Source organism: Salmo trutta, chromosome 19 (assembly GCF_901001165.1).
Source record: "Salmo trutta chromosome 19, fSalTru1.1, whole genome shotgun sequence".
NCBI lineage: Eukaryota > Metazoa > Chordata > Actinopteri > Salmoniformes > Salmonidae > Salmo > Salmo trutta.
Genome location: NC_042975.1, coordinates 46,945,293 through 46,971,874, shown reverse-complemented (window position 1 = coordinate 46,971,874; position 26,582 = coordinate 46,945,293). Strand labels below are relative to the sequence as shown.

Genomic DNA, 26,582 nt, shown 5'->3' with positions numbered 1-26,582 from the left:
ACAATTCAAGTCTGCTGCTACCTGAGCCTGATGAGCTATACATTAAATACATTTTATGAGCCCAACTCCAAAAAAACAAATGATTGTGCCCTTATCCAATACATAGCCTATGTTATAGGCCACCGCAAATTTCGTACGACAGAAAAACCCATTGATTTAGCCATGTTAAAAAACAAGATGACCCTGGAAAGCCAGGTGGAGATGTGTAAATTAAACGTGCATTCAGTCCTTATATTACCGTAGCATATGCTGCAGCAAATGTAGGGACCACAATGGAAATAAGTACCCAGCTTTATTGCGCAATCCCGATCACTTTTTAAATGATTTGTGTTTATACAGTAGGTTTTTCATTTTGGGTAGAGGGTGCATTATTTTAATGATATGTTGAGTTGGACCAGTCTCCCCCCTCCCCCAGTAAATTTCACTTACATATGAACAAATATGAATGACTGTTTAGACAATTATTAAATACAGGTTATTGGCAATTTTCTACTATTACCTCGGGGGGGTTATTTAGAACGTTAAAAAATTCCGTACCCCGGAAGTGATTGGTTAGTGCTGTGGTAACCTGAAACAAACCACACCAGTTCAATAATGTCGGTATTACATTTCTCTCAGTCATGCATGGATTTGTACTACTTCAGTTTTGTATGTTGACTTGAATAGGCGCACTAGCACCCGTGTTCGTGTCTGACTTGTGGCAGTCGCCATCATCGCTATGATACCTGATAGTTACGGCGAAATCTCGTAGCTAACCGATTGCTGGCTAGCTTAGCTTGTTATCTGGATGTGAACAAAGCTAGTTAGTTAACGTTAATTGAGTTGACATACAACGTCCAGGTACTTCTGAACATAAGATAGCTAGCCTAGCTAAAATATTAGAATTTCAGGCAGTCAACCGCATTTGTGTAGCGAGCGTACTGTATCTAATTGGGGTTGCAGCCTCTGAGAATAAGCTAACGGTAACAAGCTAGCTATCGAACAGCTGTCAAAATGGATAAAGCGGAATCAGATCGGTTGATAGAGAAAGCAAAGCTGTGCTTGCGGTCAGGGCGGAGAGAAAAGGCCCTTCAACTGTTGTATGAAGCCCAGAAAATATTTCCCAGTACTCGGGCCAGAGGTAAGGGTCCCGTAATGGCCGTCTTGTTAGCCTTGCTTGCCAACTTGAATGTTAAAATAGAAAGTGCAACGTCTGTATCTTGTGAATTGCATAATGTATGCTCGAATCAGCGAATGTGTTATGCATGTCATCTGAATATTTACAACATGGTCAGGCTTATAATAATCAATATTTTTAGATAGCATGTTTGTGCCTGTAAGTGGATTGATTTACTTTTTCTAAGCTGTAGGCCACCCTACAATGTATAGCTACTGTAACTAGTCATGTTTGACTTACTTGCCGTGTTATTAGTCAATCTGGAGTTGTAGCTTTCAGCCACCCAAATTGTTTGTTATTGTTAATATACACGGAGTGTACAAAACATTTGGAACACCAGGGCGGCAGTTAGCCTAGTTGGGCCAGTAACCGAAAGGTTATAGGATCAAATCCCCGAGCTGACAAGGTAAAAAAAAAATCTGTCGTTCTGCTTCTGAACAAAGCAGTTAACCCACTGTTCCCCGGTAGGACGTCATTGTAAAATAAGAATTTGTTCTTAACTGTCTTGCCTAGTTAAATAAAGGTTACATTTAAAAATAAATGTGATATATATTAAAAACACCTGCTCTTTTCATGACAGACTGACCAATAAGGATCCCTTATTGATGCGACTTGTTAAGTCCACTTCAAACAGTGTAGCTCATTGGTCACCAACCTTTTGAGTGAAGATCAGAGTCATAAAATAAAAAACGACTTAAAAAACGTAAGCCTATTTAACAGTAACCATTTAAAAAACGTTCTGTAGCAATGAGGTTTGTGCAGTAGGCTATAAGCCCAATACATTATCACTGCATATTGGCTATGCTGGAATTGCCCTGCCAGTGCTGTTCTTCTCAGACCATTTTGAAATTATATTTAAAAATATTTTGTATATGATCACACTGTCAATAGATAATTTGTTGTATTACTTGTGAGGCACAGTTAAGTGAGCTGGACTGATGGCCTGCATCTGAGGGAGGGAGCAGTGGTGAGGCTGCCTCTCACTGTCTCTCTCTCCCTCCCTCTGCTGAGAAAAGAGGACACAGTCTTCCAGCTGATGGCGAAACTTAAGAGCCAATTTACGCTTGATCTGAAAATGTGGTCGGAGGCGCCGTTTGGATGGTGTGACGCAAATTGAGCTGTGTACCGCATCGCTGTGCGCCTCCCAAATTTTGTAACAATGCTGAGAACTCCAAATAGCCTCATGCACCAATTCATGTTACTCCTATGACCCCAAAAAATAAAACGGTCCTCAATATTAAAAAAGACACAAGCTGCTAATAATAACGCAATGTTATCAGAACACTTATAGGCTCTGCATGGTCATTCCGACATCTGCATTGGCCGTGCAGCAGTTATGGTGGTATGGCCTCTGCAGAACTCAGGGCATTCGTACTTCTTGTGTTTTGCCTAGCAGCGGAGAGCTGTTGTCAAGGAAGTGAGTTTGTGTTTTATACAGGACCCCCCTGCTCTCACCTACCAACAACCAATCATGTCTATACGGAGCCCTCCACATTGTTTAAACATTTGAGCGGCGCAGAGCATGCCCAGAGCATGCAGTACACACCATCCACATTTTCAGATCGAGCATAAATTGGATCTTTGCTATACTCCTTACAAATTAGCTGGTTGTAGCATTTTTATGACTTATAAAAGTGTTGAACAAGGTGTTGGTGGTGCTGAATAAGAACTTGAACATGAAGTTACTCATAAAAACCGCAGCCAGCTCTTTGCTGTATTCATTGTCTCTCTAGTGATGGTTTTGAAATCTCACAGTATCGACTTTGCTGTGGGTTCAAGGCTTTAAAAAAAATTTTTTTTACAGTCTAAGGCTCAAACTGTGCAGACATGGTGATCTGAGCTATTTGACTGGCCAGCGGTAGGCCTTTTGGTGCACTAGATTTGCTCTCTGGGCCTGCCGTGTATGAAATGGTTCAAATTGGGAACTTTGTCTTCCCGGCGCTAGGGCTGCTGAATCAAGTGCGCCAACAGCGCGAAACAAAAACAAAAAAAAATAGGAGCGCAAGGCTTTATCGTTGGGTTTTTACAGAAATGTTTGGTGATCGACTAGGAATGCCTTAGAGATCGACCAGTTGGTGACCACTGGTGTAGATGAAGGGGAGGAGATGGGTTAAAGAAGGATTTTTAAGCCTTGAGACAATGATGGTGTATGTGTGCCATTCAGAGGGTGAATGGGCAAGACAAATTGCCTTTGAATGGGGTATGGTAGTAGGTACCAGGTGCACCGGTGTGTGTGTCAAAAACTACAACGCTGCAGGGCTTTTCACGCTCAACAGCTTCCCGTGTGTATCAAGAATGTTCCACCACCCAAAGGACATTCAGCTAACTTGACACAACTGCGAGAGTCAACATGGGCTATGTGGAACGCTTATGACACCTTGTAGAGTCCATGCCCTGACAAATTGATGCTATTCTAAGGGCAAAAGTGGGTGCAAGTCTATATTAGGAAGGTGTTCCTAATGTTTTGTACACACAGTGTAAGTAACTCATCTTCTGAAGACAAGAAGGGACTAGGTTAGGGGAATACATGTTTCGGGTACATAATGTTACTTACACACCAAAAGCTGTTTCTTCTATTAATATTTGCCCCCATTCCTGATCTCTCCATCAGTGCTGATCGATGCCATAGTGAGGAATGGGAGCTCTGCTGCTCCAGAGGAGCCCCACATACCCCCACCGCGTGGCTTTCGATCCAATGAAGAGGACGGGGATCGAGAGGAAGCGCGCAAAGGGGCCAACGAGGAGAAGAAGACATACACAGAGGATCAGCGTCAGGGTGTTCTCAGGTACCTGAGTGATAGGGCCTACGTTCATTTTGAGCACTTACAGACCTTTACTACATTTGTCAAGATGTCCGCCCAGTGAAAGGGCAAATGCACGTTGCCCTGTTGTGGTATCAGATTTCGTACTAATCTTTGTGGGGTTTGATCCATTGCAGGATAAAGAAATGCAAGGACTTCTATGAGATCCTGGGCGTTCCTAAAGACTCTAGCGATGAAGATCTGAAGAAGGCATACAGGAAGCTGGCACTGAAGTTCCACCCTGACAAGAACTGTGCCCCGGGAGCCACCGATGCATTTAAAGGTAACCTGATCCAGGACTCATCTGATTCACATCTTTCTCTGTGAGCTAAGAAACAAATTCTAACAACAAAATAGATGAATAAATAGGGCCTCTGTATTTTGTGGGACTGCTGGTGCAGATAATTAGCTCCTTAATTATCATGCTATTGTGGCCCTGTATGTGCATCGAGTCAGACGACATCACCCCAAGAGCATCGATCATAGGCCTGATAAGTGTTCCCCCCCCCCCCCCCTACAGCCATAGGCAATGCGTATGCAGTGCTGAGCAATGCTGAGCAGCGTCATAAGTATGACCAGTACGGAGAGCAGGCTCCCTCTGAGAGCACCACCCACCCCTCAGCCCAAGCTCGCCACGGACACTACCGCAACTTCAACAGGGACTTTGAGGCTGACATCTCCCCTGAAGAACTTTTCAATATCTTCTTTGGAGGAAGATTTCCCACAGGTAAGATTTGCGTGCGTGTGTGTGTGTGTGTGTGTGTGGAAGTCGAGGTTATTAGAGTAAACTGAAAAGGTTACAGTGTGATTGAAAGGAAACGTTACCGCGTCAGCGGAGATGGTATTCACGGGAAACGCTGCATATGTTCGGCTCAATCGGAAATGACCTTTACATTTCTATTGCGTAATCTGTAACGCTTCAGCGGTAGATTGAATGGAGCCCTAAAACAAATCATGAAGACTTTTGTAAACTGAAATAAAATGAAGAAACCCATTTGAAAAACTGAAACTAACTCAAATATGAAAAACATCAAATTGTGGTTCAGTTTTAGTTTGTTTTCTTCTAAACTTTGGGCAAAAATGAAACAGGGTTTTCAAGCTTCTGAATCTGGCAGGTAAATGCCGCCAGGAGATGGCGATGTTTCATATAAGCCTATCTTGTGCATCACTTGTCTCTCAAGACTGACATGTTGCCTCCCACAATGTACCAATGTTCCTGCATACACGTCTGTAGAAGTGTCTGCGCCAGTTGGGACAGAGGAGTGGGAAATGGGGTGCGTGCCACCACCGTATCTATTTGTTGCCCAAGTGTAAAACATTCCCAACGTAGTATCTAGCTAGCAAGATGGAGAATGGCTGTATGTAATGAGTGCTTTTCGCTAGTGGCTAGTTTGCATCTACCTTCACTAAAACCAGTGCAAAGGCTTTGCCGGCAAATTTGAGTTCCTAATCGTGATATTCTGGCCCGTCTACCCAAACTCATGAATTGTAGAGAGTTGTGTGTCTTAAGAAGACGCTCTCCGGAACAATCCCCCCCCCTTTCGAAATGTCCAAGAGACATCCTCCCCAGACCTAGCGCTGCTGTTGCCTAGGTCTGGGATTTCCGAGACTAGTGCATCACTAGCTAACAAATGTGCCATGACTTCATTTGTTGTTGTTTTTTCCTCTCTTTCAGATATAGGTACTTGTTTCTTACATGTACTACTAAAGCTGAAAAAGCTTTAAAAAGATTAGTGTAAAAATGGGCAAGTTGTCTTCCATATTTCTGCAACCAGTCTAGGCAGTAATTGCTTTAAATCCAAGTCACAATGAGGTTGACTTTACAATTTAAACCTATCAATTTATGTATTACTGCCCTGTGGCAAGACGTCAAAAATCCCCCCAAATTAAAGGCCAACAAAACTGAAATGTCTTTTAGCCTCCCACGCCTACTCTACTTTGTCCTTAACATTAAAACTGAAACTAAATCATATAAAAACTAAAACTAGTAAATCAAGTCGGAAAACAAACTTAAAACTCACATTTCAAATAAACATTGAAAAAACAAATACTGTGTGCATGTATGTGTCTGAAAGAGAGAAGGCGCGTGCGTTTTCTCTCTTGTCCCTTTCATTTTTGGATTAGTCACCTTGTCGGTTGTTGCGTAGTAGTTACGAGTATGTTCTGCTCCCTCAGGCAACATCCATGTGTACACAAACAGAGGAGCCACCTACTCTAACTTCTACCAGCCTCGTCGGCGACGCGCATATGAGAGGCGCGATGAGGAAGTGGAGGAGAACCGCAGTCCGGTCAGTCAGAATCTCCTAGAAACTCCCACCAGTTCACATCATAGATGTTCTGTAGCTGTGTGATTAACCAACAGAGCTACAGCGGATTTTTCTATGGGCGTACAGTTTAACTCACATGGCTACAGCGTATGTATTTCCTATGTGTTCACAATTAATGCTGGGCCTTAAATTTAGAGCCACCACTCTTTAAGGTTTGGTTTTTGATCCTGTCTCTGCCATTTTAGATATTATTTCCCTTTATGCAGTGCTACAAGAGGCAATAAAAATGAGAACCATATGCTGCTCCAAGAGGGTCAGTTACAGTAGGGGTTAAAGGTTGACCAATGAAACGGACCAGCTGTGAAAATGAGTAAACAAGCTTTTCTTTTTTTTTTTTTTGCAATAAAGCAATAGAGTCCTAGAAACATTACTGCAGATTGATTTAAAAATATATATATTTACAGGTATATGGTTTGTTATAAACTTTTGCTTTAACATTTCTTTCTGGCTTTGCCTTTCCTCAGCAGAACACCTTCACGGCCTTCCTGCAGCTTCTTCCTGTGCTGGTGCTGATCCTCATATCTGTTGTGACCCAACTCATGGCCACCAACCCTCCCTACAGTCTCTTCTACAAACCGTGAGTCAACCACATCGACCAAGCTTCTTGATGACACGTTTGTCTCGAAAGTAGACTGCGTATGAACCTCATTCAGACTAGTTCCATGGTAACGGCCGAGTGCAGAGTGCATGAGGACCCTTTTAAGAGCAGGGGTGGGCAACTCCAGTCCTCGGGGGGCCTGATTGATGTCACACTTTTTCTCCATCCCTAGCAAACACAGCTGGTTTTAATCCAATTGCATTCTAAACTGAAGATCATGATTAGGTGATTGGAGTCAGGTGTGTTAGCTGGAGCAAAACTGTGACGGCCAATCAGGACCTCGAGGACTGGAATTGCCCACCCCTGCGTAGCAGGTGAGGTGTGATGTGTATTACCCTCTAAGTCTGCCTGTAGTGGGACTGACTGTATATTTGTCTTTCAGGGCCATGGGCCTGGTGGTCTCCCGGGAGACCCAGAATATGGGTGTGCCCTACTACGTGGACAAGGGCTTCCAGAAGGAGTACAGTGGGGAGTCCCTGGAGGAGCTGGAGAAGACCATAGAGAGTGACTACATTGAACACCTGCAGAGCAGCTGCTGGAAGGAGAAACAGCAGAGTAAGTTCAGCTGCAATCAGATCCTGGTAGCTTGGCGCTGTCCCCATTTGGAGACATGTTGACTGAGGCAGCCATGCATGGTTTATTCATGTTGCAGAGTATGAATTTCATCCATATATAAGCCAATATGTTTTTTTTCTCCATCTTCGTTCAGAGTCGGACTTGGCGAACCTTGCCCAACTGTACCGTGATGACAGGCTGAAGGCGAAGGCTGAGTCTCTGAAGCTGGACAACTGTGACAAGCTGTACCGCTTTGTGGGCCGACAGAGAGGAGAATGAGGGGCTTAGACAGGAGGAGAGGGAGGCATCTCTTTGCAGCTGGGAATTCGACACTACTCGTTTAAATTGTATTTATTTTATTTATTTATTCAAATCGGGTCACTTTTTTTTTTTTTTTTTAAGAAGAAGAAGAATCGTCTTCTCTCTGGTTAGAGCACCGTGGCAGCCAAAGCCATTTTGAATTGAAACATTGCGCCTTCTCTCCTCTTGGATGGAAGAAAGTGGAGGAGCATGTACTGTAAGCTGCCAAGCCTGGCTCTTTGTAGATAACATGAAGCCCTGCCTGCCTGGCTGGCTCTGGGATTGTTGTATTGATGTACAGGAGCCTTGTTTCTACTTCCTTACATTAAGGAATATGGGCTTGCTTACAAGGTTTGAGAATATGGTTCTGTTCACACGTACACTTTCCGTTAGTCACCTGTTTGAAGCATGTTTAGTACTGGTGCGTTACTCATTTTTATCTTGTTTTCTGTGGCGTGGGTTACATTGGAATATATTGAATAGGTCTTGGGAAAGAACATAGCTAGAGCCGTGAGTTAGTTTTTAATTGGGAAGAACGTTTTAATTGCGAAGAAAGGCAAGGACCTGAAAGCCAGTAACTTCAAGAAAAGGTTCAGATACAGAGGCAAACGACGTGAGAGATTCTATTTGAAAAGACAGATCTATACGGTCTTAAACTGTGAAGGAAAATGTGTAGATTTGTCACGCCTGCCCGTTTAGAGAAACAAAGCAAGGCAAGAGCTATATATCTCTCGCATATTAGATCCACTTACAATTTAACTGCGGATCTCTGTTTTATGTGAAGACGGATGCATTGATCCTTTTTTTTCCTTTTTCTTTTGCCGTGCATTAAGACTTTGCCAGACAGCGTTGCTGTAGTCGTATTTATTGTCCATTATTTGGTCATTTTGGTTGCTTCTCGAGCACATTTTTGATGCTGTTTTATTCTGAGCCCTATTCCCTGATGCATGCATAGTTGATCCAGGTTTTTGTTACACATCAGGTGCTCAGTCAGCCGCTACACCACAACTCTCTGAAGGACTATTAACAGCAATCCACACATCCTGCCCATTTCATGTAATCGACTTACTTTACTAAAGAGCTTTTAAACATGCTTTAGGTTTGGTTTCTCCAAAGGAACAGTTGTTTCAGTAATAGTTTCAATCTTCTAATGCTTGACCTTTCCTTTTAGTCAGATCATAAATCCAGCAGACGGAGGGTTAACGGCCACACTAGTGGCAGACCGACAGGATGGCGTTGGGGGCAGTAATGGATTACAGATTAGACCTGATGCTAACTGGAGACCTAGTGGCCTCTTGGCTAACTAAACTCTGGTGTCCCGTTGATTTGTGCTGCCAGAGCAGGTTTTCAAGCTGGTTGAATAAAATCTTAAACAATCCATTGGTGTCTCTGGGGAGCTTTTGTTTTGTTTCCTGATGCTTTACTCCCATTTTCCCCAACTGATTCAGAATGTTTAATAGTCACATGTACAGGGTTACAGGTGTGATTGCAGGGTACAGTGAAAATCTTCGGCGTTGAGCTTCAACATGCAGGACTAGTGAAATAAAATAGAAATACAACTCTCTCATATGTACAGTTGAAGTCGGAAGTTTGGATACACCTTAGGCAAATCCATTTAAACTCAGTTTTTCACAATTCCTGACATTTAATCCTAGTAAAAATTCCCTGTTTTCGGTCAGTTTGGATCACCAGTTTATTTTAAGAATGTGAAATGTCAGAATAATAGTTGATTTATTTCTTTCATCACATTCCCAGTGGGTCAGAAGTTTACATACACTCAATTAGTATTTGGTAGCATTGCCTTTAAATTGTTTAACTTGGGTCAAATGTTTCGGGTAGCCTTCTACAAGCTTTGCACAATAAGTTGGGTGAATTTTGGCCCATTCCTCCTGACAGAGCTGGTGTAACTGAGTCAGGTTTGTAGGCCTCCTTGCTCGCACACGCTTTTTCAGTTCTGCCCACAAATGTTCTATAGGATTGAGGTCAGGGCTTTGTGATGGCCACTCCAATACCTTGACTTTGTTGTCCTTAAGCCATTTTGCCACAACTTTGGAAGTATGCTTGGGGTCATTGTCCATTTGGAAGACCTATTTGCAACCAAGCTTTAACTTCCTGACTGATGTCTTGAGATGTTGCTTCAATATATCCACATTATTTGTGAAGTGCACCCGTCCCTCATGCAGCAAAGCACCCCCACAACATGACGCTGCCAACCCCGTGCTTCATGGTTGGGATGGTGTTCTTTGGCTTGCAAGCCTCCCCCTTTTCTCCAAACATAACAATGGTCATTATGGCCAAACAGTTATATTTTTGTTTCATCAGACCAGAGGACATTGCTCCAAAAAGTATGATCTTATATATATATATATACACACACACACACACACAACAAAAAAAGAAACATCCCTTTTTCACCCTGCCTTTCAAAGATAATTTGTAAAAATCCAAATAACTTCACAGATCTTCATTGTAAAGGGTTCAAACACTGTTTCCCATGCTTGTTCAATGAACCATAAACAATGAATGAACATGCACCTGTGGAACAGTCGTTAAGACACTAACAGCTTGCAGACGGTAGGCAATTAAGATCACAAGGTGTGAATGGAGGACCACCAGATCAAGACCCTGCCATGGCCAGCCCAATCTCCAGACCTGAACCCCATTGAAAACCTCTGGAATGTGATCAAGAGGAAGATGGATGGTTACAAGCCATCAAACAAAGCCAGGGGTGTCATAAAGTCACCCAACATCAATATGAAAGACTGGTGGAGAGCATGCCAAGACACACCAAATATTGATTTCTGAACTCTTCCTAAGTTAAAACATTAGTATTGTGTTGTTTAAAAATGAATATGAACTTATCTTTCTTTGCATTATTCGAGGTCTGACAACACTGCATCTTTTTTGTTATTTTGACCAGTTATTTTCTGCAAATAAGTGCTCTAAATTACAATATTTTATGTGGAATTTGGAATAAATGTCAGTTTATAGAATAAAACAAAAATGTTCATTTTACCCAAACCTATAAATAGTCAAACTGATCATTTTGCAGTGGTCTCTTAATTATATATATTTTACCTTTATTTAACTTGGCAAGTCAGTTAAGAACAAATTCTTATTTACAACAATGGTCTAGGGACAGTGGGTTAACTGCCTTGGTCAGGGGCAGAACGACATATTTTTACCTTGTCAGCTCGGGGGATTCGATCTAGCAACCTTTCGGTTGCTGGCCCAACGCTCTAACCACTCGGCTACCTGCTGCCCTCTAATATATATTACTGTACATGTCAAAAGTTTGGACACCTACTCATTCTATGGTTTTTCTTTATTTTTACTACTATGAAAATAAATGCAGTTGACAGTGAGAGGACATTTCTTTTTTTGAGTTAGTACCAGTCAAAAGTATGGACACACCTACTCGTTCCAGGGTTTTTCTTTATTTTTACTATTTTCTACATTGTAGAATAATAGTGAAGACATCAAAACTATGAAATAACACATATGGAATCATGTAGTAACCAAAAAAGTATTAAACAATTCAAAATATATTTATAATCGAGATTCTTCAAAGTAGCCACCTTTTGCCTTAATGACAGCTTTGCACACTCTTGGCAGTACGAACATTGCCTCCTTGCAGCATGCCTAAAGCACGTTCACGCACATAAGCAGGGACTCTGGGCATCTTTCTTTTGGTGTTTTTCAGAGTCAGTAGAAAGCCTCTTTAGTGTCCTAAGTTTTCATAACTGTGACCTTAATTGCCTACCGTCTGTAAGTTGTTCTTGTCTTAACGACCGTTCCACAGGTGCATGTTCATTAATTGTTTATGGTTCATTGAACAAGCATGGGAAACTGTGTTTAAACCCTTTACAATGAAGACCTGTGAAGTTATTTGGATTTTTACGAATTATCTTTGAAAAGACAAGATCCTGAAAAAGGGTTTTTGCTGAGTATATACACACACACACAGTCCATTTGGAAAGTATTCAGACCCCTTGCCTTTTTACAAATGTTATGTTACAGACTTATTCTAAAATGTATTAAACTACCCACAATACCCCATAAAGACAAAGCGAAAACAGGTTTTTAGAAATTTTGGAAAATTTATTAAAAATAAAAAACAAATACCTTATTTACATAAGTATTCAGACCCTTTCCTATGAGACTCAAAATTAGGCTCAGGTGCATCCTGTTTCCATTGAGCATCCTTAAGATGTTTCTACAACTTGGAGTCCACCTGTGGTAAATTCAATTGATTGGACTATATAAAAGGTCCCACAGTTGACAGTGTATGTCAGAGCAACAACCAAGCCATGAGGTCGAAGTAATTGTCCGTAGAGCTCCGAGAGAGGATTGTGTCAAGTCACAGATATGGGTAAGAATACCAACACATGTCTGCAGTATTGAAGGTCCCCAACAACACAGTGGCCGCCATCATTCTTAAATGGAAGAAGTTTGGAACCACCAGCCTCTTCCTAGAGCTGGCTGCCCAGCCAAACTGAGCAATCAGGGGAAGAAGGGCCTTTGTCAGGGAGGTGACCAAGAACACAATGGTCACTCTGACAGAGCTCTAGAGTTCCTCTGTGGAGATAGGAGAACCTTCCAGAAGGACAACCATCTATGCAGCACTTCACCAATCAGGCCTTTATGATAAGAATGGCCAGACAGAATCCACTCCTCAGTAAAAGGCACATTACAGCCTGCTTGGAGTTTGCCAAAAGGTACCTAAAGGACTCTCAGACCATGAGAAACAAGATTCTCTGGTCTGATGAAACCAAGATGAATCTCTTTGGCCTGAATGCCAAGCTTCACATATGGAGGAAACCAGGCACCATCCCTACGGTGAAGCATGGTGATGTCAGCATCATGCTGTGGGGATGTTTTTCAGCGGCAGGGACTGGGAGACTAGTCAGGATCGAGGGAAAGATGAACGGAGCAAAGTACAGAGAGATTCTTGATGAAAACCTGCTTCAGAGCTCTCAGGACCTCAGACTGAGGCGAAGGTTCACCTTCCAACAGGATAACGACCCTAAGCACACAGCTAAGATAATGCTCGAGTGGCATTAGGACAAGTCTCTGAATGTCCTTGAGTGGCCCAGCCAGAGCCCGGACTTAAACTCGGTCGAACATCTCTGGAGACCTAAAAATAGCTGTGCAGCAACACTGGGGTCTGAAAACTTTCCGAATGCACTGTACATACTGGTGTTACACCCGAGCTTATGGCGGGATTCAGTTAAATCACACGCTGTCGACAATGTGCCAATTTAAAAGGTCATTTTCGATTGAGCCGACATGCAGCATTTACCATAAATGCCGTCTCCACGAACTTGGGAACATTGCCTTTAAATAGCGCATTGTCGACAATGCTCAAAATGGATTGCCTTAGAGTCACAGCCTTAGTCCTTTTTGTTGGATTTCTTTAAAACAAAAACAAAAATCACACACTACCTGGTTTGCTAAGTTGGGGGACCTCAATCTTGCAACTAATATTTATTATTTTGAAACATTCATTGCCTTTAAAAAGGCACCATATGTACACAAATGGACATGCCTGTACAATACTATACAAAGGACTTAAACTCATGAAACACATACACAATGCAAGGCATTTCAGCTTTCTGTTGACAGACACGTACAGTACGACCCTAGTCATCTCATCCAGTCAACGGTTCCTCACTCAGTTTATCTACGTCACAATGCCTTGCTCAGTTTAAGAGGGGACTCGATTCAGGAGTTGGAGTATGTTTCTCTCAGTGCTGGGGTTGCGTTTGCTCTAAACTGCAATTCAGGAATTGCATTGCTCTCTCAGCCAGACATACCATGTCCTGTTGAAGTGAGAGGACATGAAACGACATTGACCCAGACTGTGGTGTCCTTCGTTACCTTAATCAACTGGGACATGACCATGGATAGAGGATACCAATCAGTTGTACTCCATCCAGAGTCATCTGCAGGTGCTCCCTGCGACTCATTTCTTCATCTTCAGGTCAGCTTCTATGGCACAACGGCGCCCCCTGGTGCCCCCATCCTGTAGAAGCACAGAGAGGGGATGGGTTAACTCTGGTCCAAAGCCATCCCCCTAGACAACACCGGACAGACTGGCCCTCATATTTAGTGTTTGTTTGAACATGATAGGAAACATGGTTCAACATTTAGATTCAATGCAACTTGCAAACGCATGTGTCAATTAGCTTGTGTGCATGAAAGTTGGCGAGCCGATTTGTGTTTCTGAGCGTATGTGTGTGAGAGAGAGAAAGAGGGAGAGAAAGAGGATATTTAAGAAAGAGAATACTATAGAGCAGGGGTATTCAATTTGCCTGTCTACCCATCCACATCGCTCCGGCCAAACGCCACTCCCACTAACGTTTCTTCTCCATGATGAGTCTGGATTTGCTTCTCGAATGCGAACACATTCTGACCGCTCTGATTGGTCCCAGAAACCGATGGGATGGGCCAGAGCCGGCCTACACGAATCACGTCATTTTTGACGTCAGCACAAACAACTTCCAGGATAGCAGGTTCAGCATGGAGCGATCGATAGAGCAACGAAATCAAATTCAGGATGAGTCGTCAGGCAAGTATTCAATCTGACTTGGGGCCAGAATGCAAATACCCCAGCTGTAGTCTTGCAGCTCATAACCTGCAGACTGGGTACTTACAAAGAGAGAGAGAAGGAAGGCAGGAGAGGCCATGGGGACACTGTCCTGTGAGAGGACAGAGGATAGTCAGAGAGAGGGAACAAAGACACACAGAACAAGGAAAGAAGAAAAGTAGTGGAGTACACACAGTGACGACACGCTGACGACACGCTGACGACACACTGACGACACACTCCAAAAGAAAAGAGAACTGCACAAAAAAAAAAAAAAAAGATAGACCCCCTCCAAAAAGATTGTGAAATGAGGTACATCATATACAGAAAAACATGGAGGGTATAAAATAAGTGAACGCCATTACTCATGGACACTAAAAATACCGTATAGAATATAAACCTGTGGGAACGCATACTGAAGCAGGACCCATCTTCTCACAGGAGTGGTCCAAGAACTGACCCGAGTCCTTTACTTAAATGCAGGTGGGTAACCAATTCCTCACTTGGATTGTGAAGATATCGTTGGAGCCTTTTTTGTGATTAACTAAATAAATCCATCTTAAAACGTGTGCTCCAATATGCAAAAAAGTACCATGTGACTTTTGGCCAAATATGAAATTCTGTAGCATTGCTAATACTTTAGTTTCAAATACTATAATACTCTTAGAAAAAATATTTATGTTTCATTTACAATCTGTAGAAACTACGAGAATAGAAAGGTTCAGAACTTTTGTGAAACATCACAGTGGAAAAATATGTGGCAGCTAGAAATCAAAACGGGATGAGATAGAGATAGATGGGAGGGGTTGAGGGTAGCTGGCCTAAAAACAAACAAAAAGTTAACTACCGGTATTGTAAAATATACTGTCGCGATGAACTGGAAGTAGAATCCTAAGTATTGCTATACATGAGTTTACTCCAAATATATATAACACATATGGAATCATCAACCAAAAAAGTGTTTAACAAATCAAAATATATGTTATATTTGCGATTCTTCAAAGTAGCCAACCTTTGCCTTGATGACAACTTTGTACACTCTTGGTATTCTCTCAACCAACCAGCTTCATGAGGTAGTCACCTGGAATGCATTTCAATTAACAGGTGTGCCTTGTTAAAAGTTCATTTAGGGAATTTATTTCCTTCTTAATGAGTTTGAACCAATCAGTTGTGTTGTGACAAGGTAGGGGTGGTATACAGAAGATTTACCAAATAGGGCTAAGACCAAGTCCATATTACGGCAAGAACAGCTCAAATAAACAAAGAGAAACGACAGTCCATCATTACTTTAAGACATGAAGGCCAGTCAATGTGGAAAATTTCAATAACTTTTAAAGTTTCTTCAAGTGCAGTTGTAAAAACCATCAAGTGCTATGATGAAACTGGCTCTCATGAAGACAGCCACAGGAAAGGAAGACCCAGAGTTACCGCTGCTGCAGAGGATAAGTTCATTTTAGTTACCAACCTCAGATTGGAGCCAAAATAAATGCTTCACAGAGTTCAAGTAACAGACACGTCTCAACATCAACTGTTCAGAGGAGACTGCGTAAACCAGGCCTTCATGGTTGAATTGTTTCAAAGAAACAACTACTAAAGGACACCAATAAAAAGAAGAGACTTGCTTGAGCCAAGAAACACAAGCAATGGACATTAGACCGGTGGAAATCTGTCCTTTGGTCTGATGTGTCAAAATTTGAGATCTTTGGTTCCAACCGCTGTCTTTGTGAGACGCAGAGTGATGATCTCTGCATGTGTGCTTCCTACCGTGAAGCATGGATGAGGAGGTGTGATGATGTGGGGGTGCTTTGCTGGTGACACTGTCTGTGATTTATTTAGAATTCAAGGCACACTTAACCAGCATGGCTACCCCAGCATTCTGCAGCGATACGCCATCCCATCTGGTTTGTGCTTAGTGGGACTATCATTTGTTTTTCAGCAGGACAATGACACAAAACACACCTCCAGGCTGTGAAAGGGCTATTTGACCAAGGACAGTGGAGTGCTGCATCAGATGACCTGGCCTCCACAATCACCCGACCTCAACCCAATTGAGATGGTTTGGGATGAGTTGGACCGCAGAGTGAAGGAAAAGCAGCCAACAAGTGCTCAGCATGTGGGAACTCCTTCAAGACTGTTGGAAAAGCATTCCAGGTGAAGCTGGTTGAGAGAATGCCAAGAGTGTGCAAAGCTGTCATCAAGGAAAAGGGTGGCTACTTCGAAGAATCTCGAATATAAATATATTTTAATTTGTTTAACACTTTTTCGGTTACTACATGATTCCATATGTCTTATTTCATAGTTTTGATGTCTTCACTATTATTCTTTATTAAAAATAAAGAAAAACCTTTGAATGAGTTGGTGTGTCCAAACTTTTGACTGGTACTGTATTAAAAAAAAAACATAAGGGGGATTTGAAATGATGCAGACAATTACACTGATAGAAGCCACAATCTATGTGCAATATTAAAGCTAACCCACCCCTAAAAAATATATTTTAAAAATACTATAATACAAATTGGATCTGCCCCACTAAATCCAAAATAACTAATTCTAACCCCCCCCCCTTAAACCTTGACCCTCTCTCCTGCTTTGAGACTATCTACCAGCCAGAGACACTGGAGAGGAACACAAGGTTGGAGCGCTGCCATGGCTATGTCTTTACACACATCGATGCAATGAAGTGGGGTACACACAATAGACATGCACACATGAAAAACACACACACACCCACACAAACACACACGACGCAGATACAAACACAGATCAATGAAGCTAACAAAGAGCTAACACACACACAAGTGTAGACACAGAGGCAGTGAAAAGATGAAGGATGAAGGATGAGAAAGAAAATATCAGTGTGTGTATCAGATTGACAGTTGAGAGAGTTGAGAGAAATATAACCAGATTACATATGCATAGCCTTACCTAAACTTTCACCAGTATCCCTGACATTGACTGGTACTGTACTGGGCCTGATCTTGTATACAGTGTAGTTTCTGGTGTGTATTTATTTGATATGACTTAGTATTACTGCATGTTGAGGGAGAGCTTGCAAAGCAAGCATTTCACTGCCCTGTTAACACCTGCTGTATCCTGTGCACGTGACAAATCAACTTTGATTTGATTTCAACTGCGTGGACTCGCAGGGATCTTTGTCTCGAGTTGTCCCAATAACTGCACAGGTATGGGTGCAGTACATGCGTTTGACTATTTTGCATTCTTGTCTGTCATGCAAACAGTAGTAGCACTATTATCTGATGGAGTCAGGTTCTTATCTACTATCATGAGTTTATCACCATCTAAGCCCATGAAGCCCACCAACAGTATGGTCTCCATCGATGGCAACTCAGAATGGACACCAGAGAAGGATGTCAGTGGGGAAATGGATAAAATGAACACTGAAGCACATGATCATGCATTAAGAAAACACCATGACTGACATACATGTGCCCTCCTATAAAATCTAGGACTGCCTTCCAAAAGGTAAGAGACTTGTGTCCTCTCCTTTCCTCTGCAGTTAAACAGATCTCTAATCTGTCTCTTCTTGCATCCCCAAATCCTCACTTTCCTTTCCTCTCCGAGACTCTCCATTCCCAATACTCTCTCCTCTCCTCCCATTCCCATCTAAAGACCCTCTATCCCATGCAGTCCCACTGAGAGGAGCACCTTCTCCGAGGGGTCCTGTTTGCGGGTGCTCTCCCGGCCCCTCAGGCTCTTGGCGCTGACGCCCGACTCCGAGGTCTGCATGATGAGCTGTGTGGCCAGGAACTGCTGGATCTGTTCCAGGACGTCCCTCTGCATCTCCAGGGCCATGTGGAACACGTCGTGGTCACAGCTGTTGTACATCACCGCGTTCTGGAACATCAGCATGATGTCCCGCTGGAACTCTGCCGTGGTGCGGATCAGACCGGTCTCAATGTTCTTCTTAATGGTGGACAGGTCCATGGGCCTGGGGCGGAGGAGAACGGAGGGGGTCAGAGTGTCCAACAGATCCACTAAGTGAGGCGACCAAGCCAGCAGAGAAAGCGCCTGTCCCCTGTGTCAGTGCTTACCTGTGCACAATACTGTGATAGCCCGGGGCAATGTCATCAGTCACAGGCTGCAGGAACACATTAGCATACCTGCACCAGGAAAAGAGCAAGGGCATCACTTTCAAAAGCTAAAATGAGAGGCAGGGTGCATGGTGCTGCTGTAGACCTGGGTTCCATGGGCGAGCTTGTTACCTGTGATTGGCGGCTGCTCGCCATACCAGCATGATGGCTTTCCTCCAGATCTTCTGAGCCTGCATGGCCTCCTGGTCCTCACTGCACATTGAACTGCATAGGCCAAGAAAAGGAACAAGGCATTTTGACATGATAGAGACATTCTTTGTGTGTGTGTGTGTGTGTGTGTGTGTGTGTGTGTGTGTGTGTGTGTGTGTGTGTGTGTGTGTGTGTGTGTGTGTGTGACTCACAACTGGGAGGAGGCAGGGCTGCTGGGGATAGAGTCTGCGGTGGTGTGGAGCTGCAGAGAGGAGGAGGCTGTGTGCAGACTGTAACCGTCCTCACTCTCACTGGCTGGGGGCTCCAGCTCGGTCTCCCCCTCTGCCTCAGACAGGTAGGCCTCCTCATCCCCCCCATCCAGGCCCTCTTTAGTCTCTGAGGCACTCCTCTCCTCTCCGTCACTCACCCCCTCCTCTTCCTCCTTCACACGCAACACGGGTACAGAGAGATGGGGAGAGAGACCGAGTTAGATACCTACAGTAGAAAAGAGGGGAATCCTTTGTCCTCCTAATATTGAGCAAATTCCACTCATCGGAGTATCTCACACAGGCTTTGAAAAAGGGCCTGCGAGTGTTACGAGTTCATACTTCCTCTTCCAATTCTAATGTGTGGGAGGTCAAATTAACGAAAAACGATCTACCAAATCAATTCATTTCAACATTTGGATTACTTCTTCTCGTCATTACCATTCACCTGATGATTCACCATTTACTCCTGATGTACTGACCTGTTGCACCCTCTACAACCACTGTAATTATTATTTGACCCTGCTGGTCATCTATGAACGTTTGAACATCTTGGAGAACAATCGGGCCTTAATGGCAATGTACTGTTATAATCTCCACCCGGCACAGCCAGAAGAGGACTGGCCACTCCTCAGAGCCTGGTTCCTCTCTGGGTTTCTTCCTAGGTTCCTGCCTTTCTAGGGAGTTTTTCCTAGCCACCGTGCTTCTACATCTGCATTGCTTGCTGTTTGGGGTTTTAGGCTGGGTTTCTGTACAAGCACTTAGTGACATCTGCTGATGTAAAAAAAAGGGCTTTATAAATTAATGTGATTGATAATAAGACAGGACTTTTTTTTGTTAACTTATGATGGGGTTCCCTGGGTCACCTGGGCGGGGGTCCCTTGGCAAGAAAAGGGTGAAGAGCCCCGTTCTAACAAAAGGATAACAGGTCTCAGCACAAGTCTGTTCTCTCTTCAGTGGGACGTGTACCTTGGAGTGTCCTCTTGTCATGGGGCCACCCTCAGAGTCTGAGGGACAAAGTGAAAAGAGAGAGAGAGAAACGGGCAGTCATGCTAAGAACATAACAGGTTGATTTTGGCATCTTGTATGGCTGTCAGTTTGATGTGCCAGGGCTATGAGTGTGTGTGTGTGTGTGTGTATACCTGCGTGTGGGGTGTCAGCTCCTTGCTGCATCCACTCTTCACTCTCACACTTGATGGTGGCATGGGGAGAGACAGGGCTTCCCTCCCCATCGGCCCCGCCCATGACCCCATGCTGCAGACGAGCGCCAATAGGCTGGCTGTGCTCCAGCATCATAGACGAGCAGGAGGGAGGAAGGCCACTGATGCCCAGGGGGTGTGTGTACCCTGAGGTACAGTTGTCCTGGCTGTCACATGCAGAGGCCCCACCCCGTATCTCCAGGCTCTCCCTCTTCACCTCCAGACTGCCGTGGAGGGAAGAGGAGTAGGAGGCTTGTGGGGCCCGAGTGGGGGCGGCAGGGTTAGACTCAGGGGGCTTGAAGGGCCCGGGCTCCCAGGGGGGGCCAGACAGGGCGTGGCCTGTCTCCTCACACAGGGACAGAGCGGCCTCCACTGCAGCTGCATCCAGAGCCTCTGCATTCTCATCACCCTATAGGGTGAGAGGTTAGAGCCTGTCACTTCATTTTTACATATTTTGTCATTTAGCAGAACACTCTTATCCAGAGTGACTTCCAGGAGCAAATAGGGTTAAGTGCTTTGCTCAAGGGAACATAAACAGATTTTTCACCAAGTCTGCTCTGGGATTCGAACCAGCTACCTTTCGGTTACTGGCCCAATGCACTTAAAACGCTAGGCTACCTGCACCACTTCAAACACCTCAGAAAGACATATTATGCAGTTATTATTAGAGAGAAGGCTGATATAACTATGGCTTTACAGGCAGAACAGGTATCCATCAACGTTTTTAGGTGGGTGAGGCGGAGGACGAGCACCTTATCCTCAATGATGGCGATGATGTCCCCCACTGTCTCCAGGTCCAATTCATCTCCCATGTAGGGCACCGTCACTTGGCCCTCTTCTGTCCCCTCCCCTGGGCCAGGCTGGGAGGCCTCCACCTCATCCCTGCCTATATAAAGACACACACATATATATAGGTAGCATTAACAGCCTTATAATATGATTCATATTCAATCTCTGCGTAAAGACAACAGATGGAGGACATGATCATGGTGACAGGCTTCACGTTCATGTCGGAGGAGATGAGATGGAATGGGATGCCGTGTACAGTAGTGTGACGGTCAGTTGAAAAGACACAGAAAAGATGCCGGGGAGGAAGTGACGAGAGAAGAAGGAAGAGGATCTGTATAAAAGCAGAGGGAGGGAGGGAACGGGAGAGACCTGTGTGTAGTGAGGCGGGGGATTCCATAGTGGGGGGTGCAGCAGCAGTGAGAAGAGCACTGGAGGAGTCTGTGCTGCCGGACAAGGAGCCCAGCGGAGCTGAGAACTGAGGCCCAGCCTCCAGCAGACGAGAGAGTGTAGGGGCACCTAGCGCACACGGACACACACACACACACACACGGACACACACACACACACGCACAGCGCACAGAGCCTTGATCTATAATCAAATGCCACGCTAAGCAATACAAAAAATTGTACTATTTGACTACCCAAGTTTAGCAAACGCATACATGGACAGGTACACATCTGCAAACATTCTAGAAGCAAGCTTTCTGTTGGGTGTTTATGCAAAAGAACAAGTGTGAGTGTGTGTGTGTGTACCTGTTGCTAGACAGCCAGGGAGAATGGAGCCTGTGAGCTGTAGGTCATGTGCTATTGTCATATTACCAGGCAGGTCACCATCTCCAACCTATAAGGCAAACACAACACCTCTGTAACTGCAACAGGAATCATCTGAGGACGAGTCTGAGATGTTGAAACGGCTATGGGTCGTTACATGTGGATGTTTTTAAATAGTATGGAAGTGAACAATCCCTATGGCATAATATAGTGTTTCCTCTAGGACATACCAGTCTGGGGCTTGTGGACATGAAACTGCCTTTCTTCAGTAGCTCAGAGAGGAGAGGGGATGGTGGTGGCGTGGCTTTCTGGCCCAAGAGCTTCTTTTGTGGGGAGTCATCCAGAAGAGTGCCCAGGCCTGACTCTGCACCAACCATCCCACAGGCCTCAGTCAGGGGCATGAACCCTGCTGCTTCTGGGGCCTACGGAGAGGAGGGGGGAAATGAAGTTGGGAAAAGGGAAAAGGAGGGATATAACATGCAAGGGAGTAGGGCAGGCAGACCGAAGAAAGGGCATTTCGTGTAGCATGTGGCAGCACATCAAATTGACAATGACAAATTGACAAAAACAGAATGTTTTTACTGAACTCCAATCATCTCTCTACCTGCCCCTGCCCCTGCCCCGTTCCCCTGTCGCTGACAGGGACTCACAGTCACTGAGGTGCTGGGGTCCTCGGGTGTGCTCTGGGGTGTGTCCCCTTGGCAGAACTCGAGGCTTGGCGAGCCGCACCCCGGGGGAGAGCGCACGGTCACACTGGGCACTCGTTTAGGGGTGTTCTTCACCGCCTGTCTGGCTGGAAGGGGGGTGGGGCGTCGGGGTGAGACTGTTCTTAGTTTGACCAATCACACTACAGTCGATCCACTAATTACTTTGACCAGCGTTTGTGGCTGTGTACACATCTATCTCAGCCTTAGATATACTTTCTGATAGAGCTCCTCCTCCAAACCCCTTGGCATGATTTTTATTTCAACATCCCCTGTGGGTTTATTGAATCATTCAAGAAACATAAAAACGCATCTGAATCAACCTGTATACTGCCTGGTATATTGAGTTCTACAAGGTCTGGAATAAGACTGATACAAAGGGGTGACCAAGGAGCAATAGCAGGAAATACTGTTATATTTACTGAGCAGATAAAGAAACGCTACAGGCAAAAGCAGCTTGTGGTGTGTATGAGGTGGGTTACCTAGATAAGCTGCATCTATGGCCTTTCTTTTCACGTCTGCCTCCTCCTCTTCCTGTTTCTTCTTCCTGACAGGCACAGAAAGTCGTCGTTGTTTTCAGAAAAACACAAATAGACACAGGTAATTAGATACAGAAATAGTAACAGAAAGTCACATACTGCACAATCTCTCCCCATAGCTCCTCTAGTTTGGAGTCCAGGTGTCCGGCTTGGATCAGCTCTGCCTCTTTCTTCAGCTTCCTGTGAACGCAGCAGACCCACAGTTGACATCAGCGTCGGGTCAATAAAGTAGCAGCAAAGATCTACTGAAGGCCGTGAGTCTCTTGAATAGAGAGTCCCACCTCTATCAGAGATTGCACAAAGCCTGTGTACCTGTGCTTCTCCTGTGTGTCTTTGATCAGTCTCTTCAGTTCATCAATCCTCTCTGCCGTGAGCCTGCGGACGATCACATCCTCCACCGTCTCCACCACCTCACCTTTCTCACCGCGCTTCCGTCTGGCGAGAGATAACCGTGTCATAAACATAACCCAGACAAGATCATGTCATCCATAAACCATTGCCTGCCTCCTTCAGACTAACACGCTAGCCACACTGTCCATGTTCTCCAACACCCTCTGGTCATAGGAAATGCAACAGCAGAACCATCACAGATCCAGCCACACACAGGAAAAGACATCAACATAAGAGTTACTGCTGTGCTCACTTTGGGGTCTCTGTCGTCTCCAGGAGTTCTGAGTACTGGGAGGCACAGTGCTAGATGAAAAAGAGAGAGATAGGGAGAGAGAAGAATAAGTCAGTTATTTCCTTAAATTCAACAGGCTGCATATACACTGAGTGTACAAAACATTAAGAACACCTTCCTAATATTGAGTTGCGCCACCCCCTTTTGCCCTCAGAACAGCCTCAATTTGTCGGGGCATGGACTACACAAGGTGTCGAAAGCGTTCCACAGGGATGCTGGCCCATATTGACTCCAATGCTTCCCACAGTTGTGTCAAGTTGGCTAGATGTCCTTCGGGTGCACCCAGCAGCGTTGCAGTTCTTGACACAAACTGGTGCGCCTGGCATCTACTACCATACCCCGTTCAAAGGCACTTAAATATTTTGTCTTGCCCATTCACCCTCTGAAAGGCACACATACACAATCCATGTCTCAATTGCCTTTGGGCTTAAAAATCATTCTTTAACCTGTCTCCTCCCATTCATCTACACTGATTGAAGTGGATTTAACAAGTGACATCAATAAGGGATCATAGTTTTTACCTGGATTCACCTGGTCAGTCTATGTCATGGAAAGAACAGGTGTTCATAATGTTCTGCACACTCAGTTTATTGACAGCCCAGGACAGTGGAAGAGGACAGTGATGGAAAATGAACAGGGCTAGGGAAAGTACAGTTAATGCAAAGTACCAGTGCTTCTCCTAGGATTTTTTTCAGCAGCAGTAGCAAAGTTAGTGTGAGGGGGGCGGGGCTGTGGGCGTGACCATCAGCACCGTTTTAGAGGCCCTCCTCTTGGCAGCAGAGACAAAATGTTGCTGTTTTAAAGCTAATTTCCTGCAATTCTACATATTTTTCCATGGCTTATGCCATGTTCTTATGCTATCTGAGTGACTCAAACATTATAACTAAATCAATGGGGGTCCCATGGCATTTTCTTCATTTTAGATTCTCCTCGACTGTCTAGTTTTTATTTTGAAGATTGTTAGTTCTCAAAGATGATCTTGTTTAAAAACATGTTGGTCAATTATATTTTCTACATACTTTATACCTGGTTTTAGTTGTTTAACTTTACACTGAAAACATGTAATCATCCCAAAATTTATTATCTAAAATGTAATAAAAAAAGATATAAAAAAGAATAATGAATACAGCAGTGTGCTGTTGTTAAATGCATATAGGGGAAACGCTGAAGGATGCATGCCACCTATCTCACTCAATCAACCCTTTCGGCAAGAGTCCATAAGGTTACTGCATTGTGGGCACCAAGGCTAATATATTTTAGATGCCATCATCAGGTTCTTGTTTGTTCATGGTGTTCATCTATTGAAGCATATCCTACCTTTTGTGAGAACCAGTCAGGGGGTCGTCCTGGCTCTGCAAATGGTTTGATGGCTCGACTGACAGACACCCTGTGGGTATGGATATCCTATAATTGCATCATCACAATTCCTATTCGACTGACCAGTTCTATTCGAAAATCTTTCCTCCCATAATCAATTGCCTGACAATTAGCCTATTGCTTGTTCCCATTAATGGAAGTCTTACTCAGTGAAAGTTGGTGGCTGGCTAAGATTCGACTGGTCTGTCCATAACAATTATTACAGTAACATGATGTAGGTCGACAAGCGTGGTGCTTTACCAGTTTTGGTCCCCACTCTTCATGACAGAGGTGGCCAAGCACAGCTTCTCCCTCACCGACCACGGCTCCGTTGGCCCCATGGCAAGCAACTTGTGTTCTGCAGATAAGGAGTGGATAGGGGGGGACGCCCACTTATTAGTCAGGACTGGTAATATATATATATTTTACACATTTATGGTAATCACATTATATTTTACTGGTCAGGATGTCCCAAGATCCTGCAAAACAAATCCCATTGTGTTAACTAACAATTATGAAAGAAGATCTCAGATAAATAACTAAGAAGGTTAGGCCACACTGAATACCAAGACTCTACCCCATGTACGGACGGGTGAAAATAAATGTTACGCTAGCTAGAGCTAGCTACCACCTTGGGAGCAGTGTTACGAAATGCCCTACGAATATTTCAAAAGTCATGATGCACCCATATCAACACCTTTCTAAGCGGACATATGAAACTATTAACTTCCGCAAAAATACGCACAAGCACATACTAGCAATGTTTTGCTGGTGACTTACTATAGCTAAATAGCGAGCTTCTGCTAACTGGTCAGCTAACGAAGAGAAGAGTGAGCCATTCATTCAAAGCTCGTACTAGCAGGGATAAGTAAGAATTGACCGATCTGCAATGCCGTCTAACTTTAGATCAATTACATGACTATCGTGTGCAAACGGTTCATGAACACTTGGATGCCATGCATTAAAAAAAGCATATACAGTATCTAATTTGACAGCAGGCTCATTGACTCACTTCCAACCCCGCTCGCCATCTTCTGGTCACACAAATACTCCACCCACCCAATATGACTCAGTACAGTATAAGCCAAATTAGATCATTCATATGAAAAAGGGAATAAGGGAAATGTTAATTTTGCGTAGACTCATTGTGGTTGCCGCTGTGTAGAAGTAATAAGTACATTAACTAAACAATTTACAGCGCCATAGTGATGTGTTTGATAACTATTCGTTTATAAACTCATGTGGTCCCATACCGACACATCGGGGGATTAGCTCAAATGGTAGAGCGCTCGCTTAGCATGCGAGAGGTAGCGGGATCGATGCCCGCATCCTCCAATTTTTTTGTGAATCAAAAAATGTCCACCTTGTAATGATGTCGCATCTTAATAAAATATGTACCCTGGCCTGTGTACAGTTAATACAATTCCTCTCTGTATGGAAGAGGTCAGGATTCGGGACATATTGCACAGGTAGTGTGTGGCTGTGTGCTTATTCTTTGCCTCCAGCGATGCTGCCTGGTTCAAGTTTTCTTTTCAAACCCTCATTGCTACATTGGTGACATAAATCCCATCCCTGTACTCACAGCATATAGTATTCTTGCTCTCTAACCACAAAATCACCATTTTCCCTCTTTCAGCAGTTCCCCTTAGATTTGATAGGGCTAATTTCGGACCCTGACCAGACTAAACCTAGTCATAGTCTTGGACTAC

At 44.1% G+C, this 26,582-nt stretch overlaps 2 protein-coding genes and 1 non-coding gene across 8 annotated transcripts; 2 read left to right on the top strand and 1 right to left on the bottom strand.

The window, feature by feature from the left end:
- Positions 1-541: 541 nt before the first annotated feature.
- LOC115154818 (dnaJ homolog subfamily C member 18) lies at positions 542-9,115 on the top strand. Its single transcript, XM_029701432.1, has 8 exons — positions 542-1,120; positions 3,768-3,942; positions 4,095-4,240; positions 4,478-4,684; positions 6,133-6,245; positions 6,749-6,861; positions 7,265-7,437; positions 7,592-9,115. Exons 1-8 carry the CDS (start codon positions 994-996, stop codon positions 7,714-7,716), a joined length of 1,179 nt encoding a protein of 392 aa, XP_029557292.1. The 5' UTR covers positions 542-993; the 3' UTR covers positions 7,717-9,115.
- A 4,068-nt stretch (positions 9,116-13,183) lies between these two features.
- On the bottom strand, positions 13,184-26,538 carry LOC115154816 (bromodomain-containing protein 8). Of its 6 annotated transcripts, none has more exons than XM_029701427.1 (20): positions 26,456-26,538; positions 25,135-25,231; positions 24,835-24,904; positions 23,479-23,528; positions 23,148-23,270; positions 22,935-23,015; positions 22,779-22,843; positions 22,243-22,385; positions 21,823-22,014; positions 21,575-21,662; positions 21,191-21,337; positions 20,785-20,918; positions 19,976-20,441; positions 19,803-19,840; positions 18,780-19,009; positions 18,550-18,642; positions 18,379-18,447; positions 17,993-18,275; positions 14,394-14,438; positions 13,184-13,762 (listed from the first exon to the last, which is right to left on the bottom strand). In XM_029701427.1, exons 2-20 carry the CDS (start codon positions 25,212-25,214, stop codon positions 13,703-13,705), a joined length of 2,457 nt encoding a protein of 818 aa, XP_029557287.1. In that variant the 5' UTR covers positions 25,215-25,231; positions 26,456-26,538; the 3' UTR covers positions 13,184-13,702. The 6 variants fall into 6 exon arrangements, with proteins under 6 accessions (XP_029557287.1, XP_029557285.1, XP_029557286.1 ...); XM_029701425.1 differs by lacking the exon at positions 26,456-26,538 and adding an exon at positions 25,886-25,920; XM_029701426.1 differs by lacking the exon at positions 26,456-26,538 and adding an exon at positions 25,654-25,838.
- trnaa-agc (transfer RNA alanine (anticodon AGC)) lies at positions 26,136-26,208 on the top strand. Its single transcript has one exon. It is a non-coding gene; the product is annotated as a tRNA-Ala (tRNA).
- Positions 26,539-26,582: the final 44 nt, after the last annotated feature.

What these genes read in the sequence shown, in the direction of transcription:
- LOC115154818 (XM_029701432.1), top strand. Translation starts at nt 994, where the DNA reads ATGGATAAAGCGGAATCAGATCGGTTGATAGAGAAAGCAAAGCTGTGC. An exon ending in TGGAGGAAGATTTCCCACAG is followed by an intron (nt 4,685 to 6,132) that starts GTAAGATTTGCG and finishes CTGCTCCCTCAG; the next exon opens with GCAACATCCATGTGTACACA. An exon ending in CTGGAAGGAGAAACAGCAGA is followed by an intron (nt 7,438 to 7,591) that starts GTAAGTTCAGCT and finishes ATCTTCGTTCAG; the next exon opens with AGTCGGACTTGGCGAACCTT.
- LOC115154816 (XM_029701425.1), bottom strand. An exon ending in CATAGATGCAGCTTATCTAG is followed by an intron (nt 22,386 to 22,778) that starts GTAACCCACCTC and finishes CCCCCCTTCCAG; the next exon opens with CCAGACAGGCGGTGAAGAAC. An exon ending in CGAGCAGCCGCCAATCACAG is followed by an intron (nt 18,448 to 18,549) that starts GTAACAAGCTCG and finishes TTCCTGGTGCAG; the next exon opens with GTATGCTAATGTGTTCCTGC.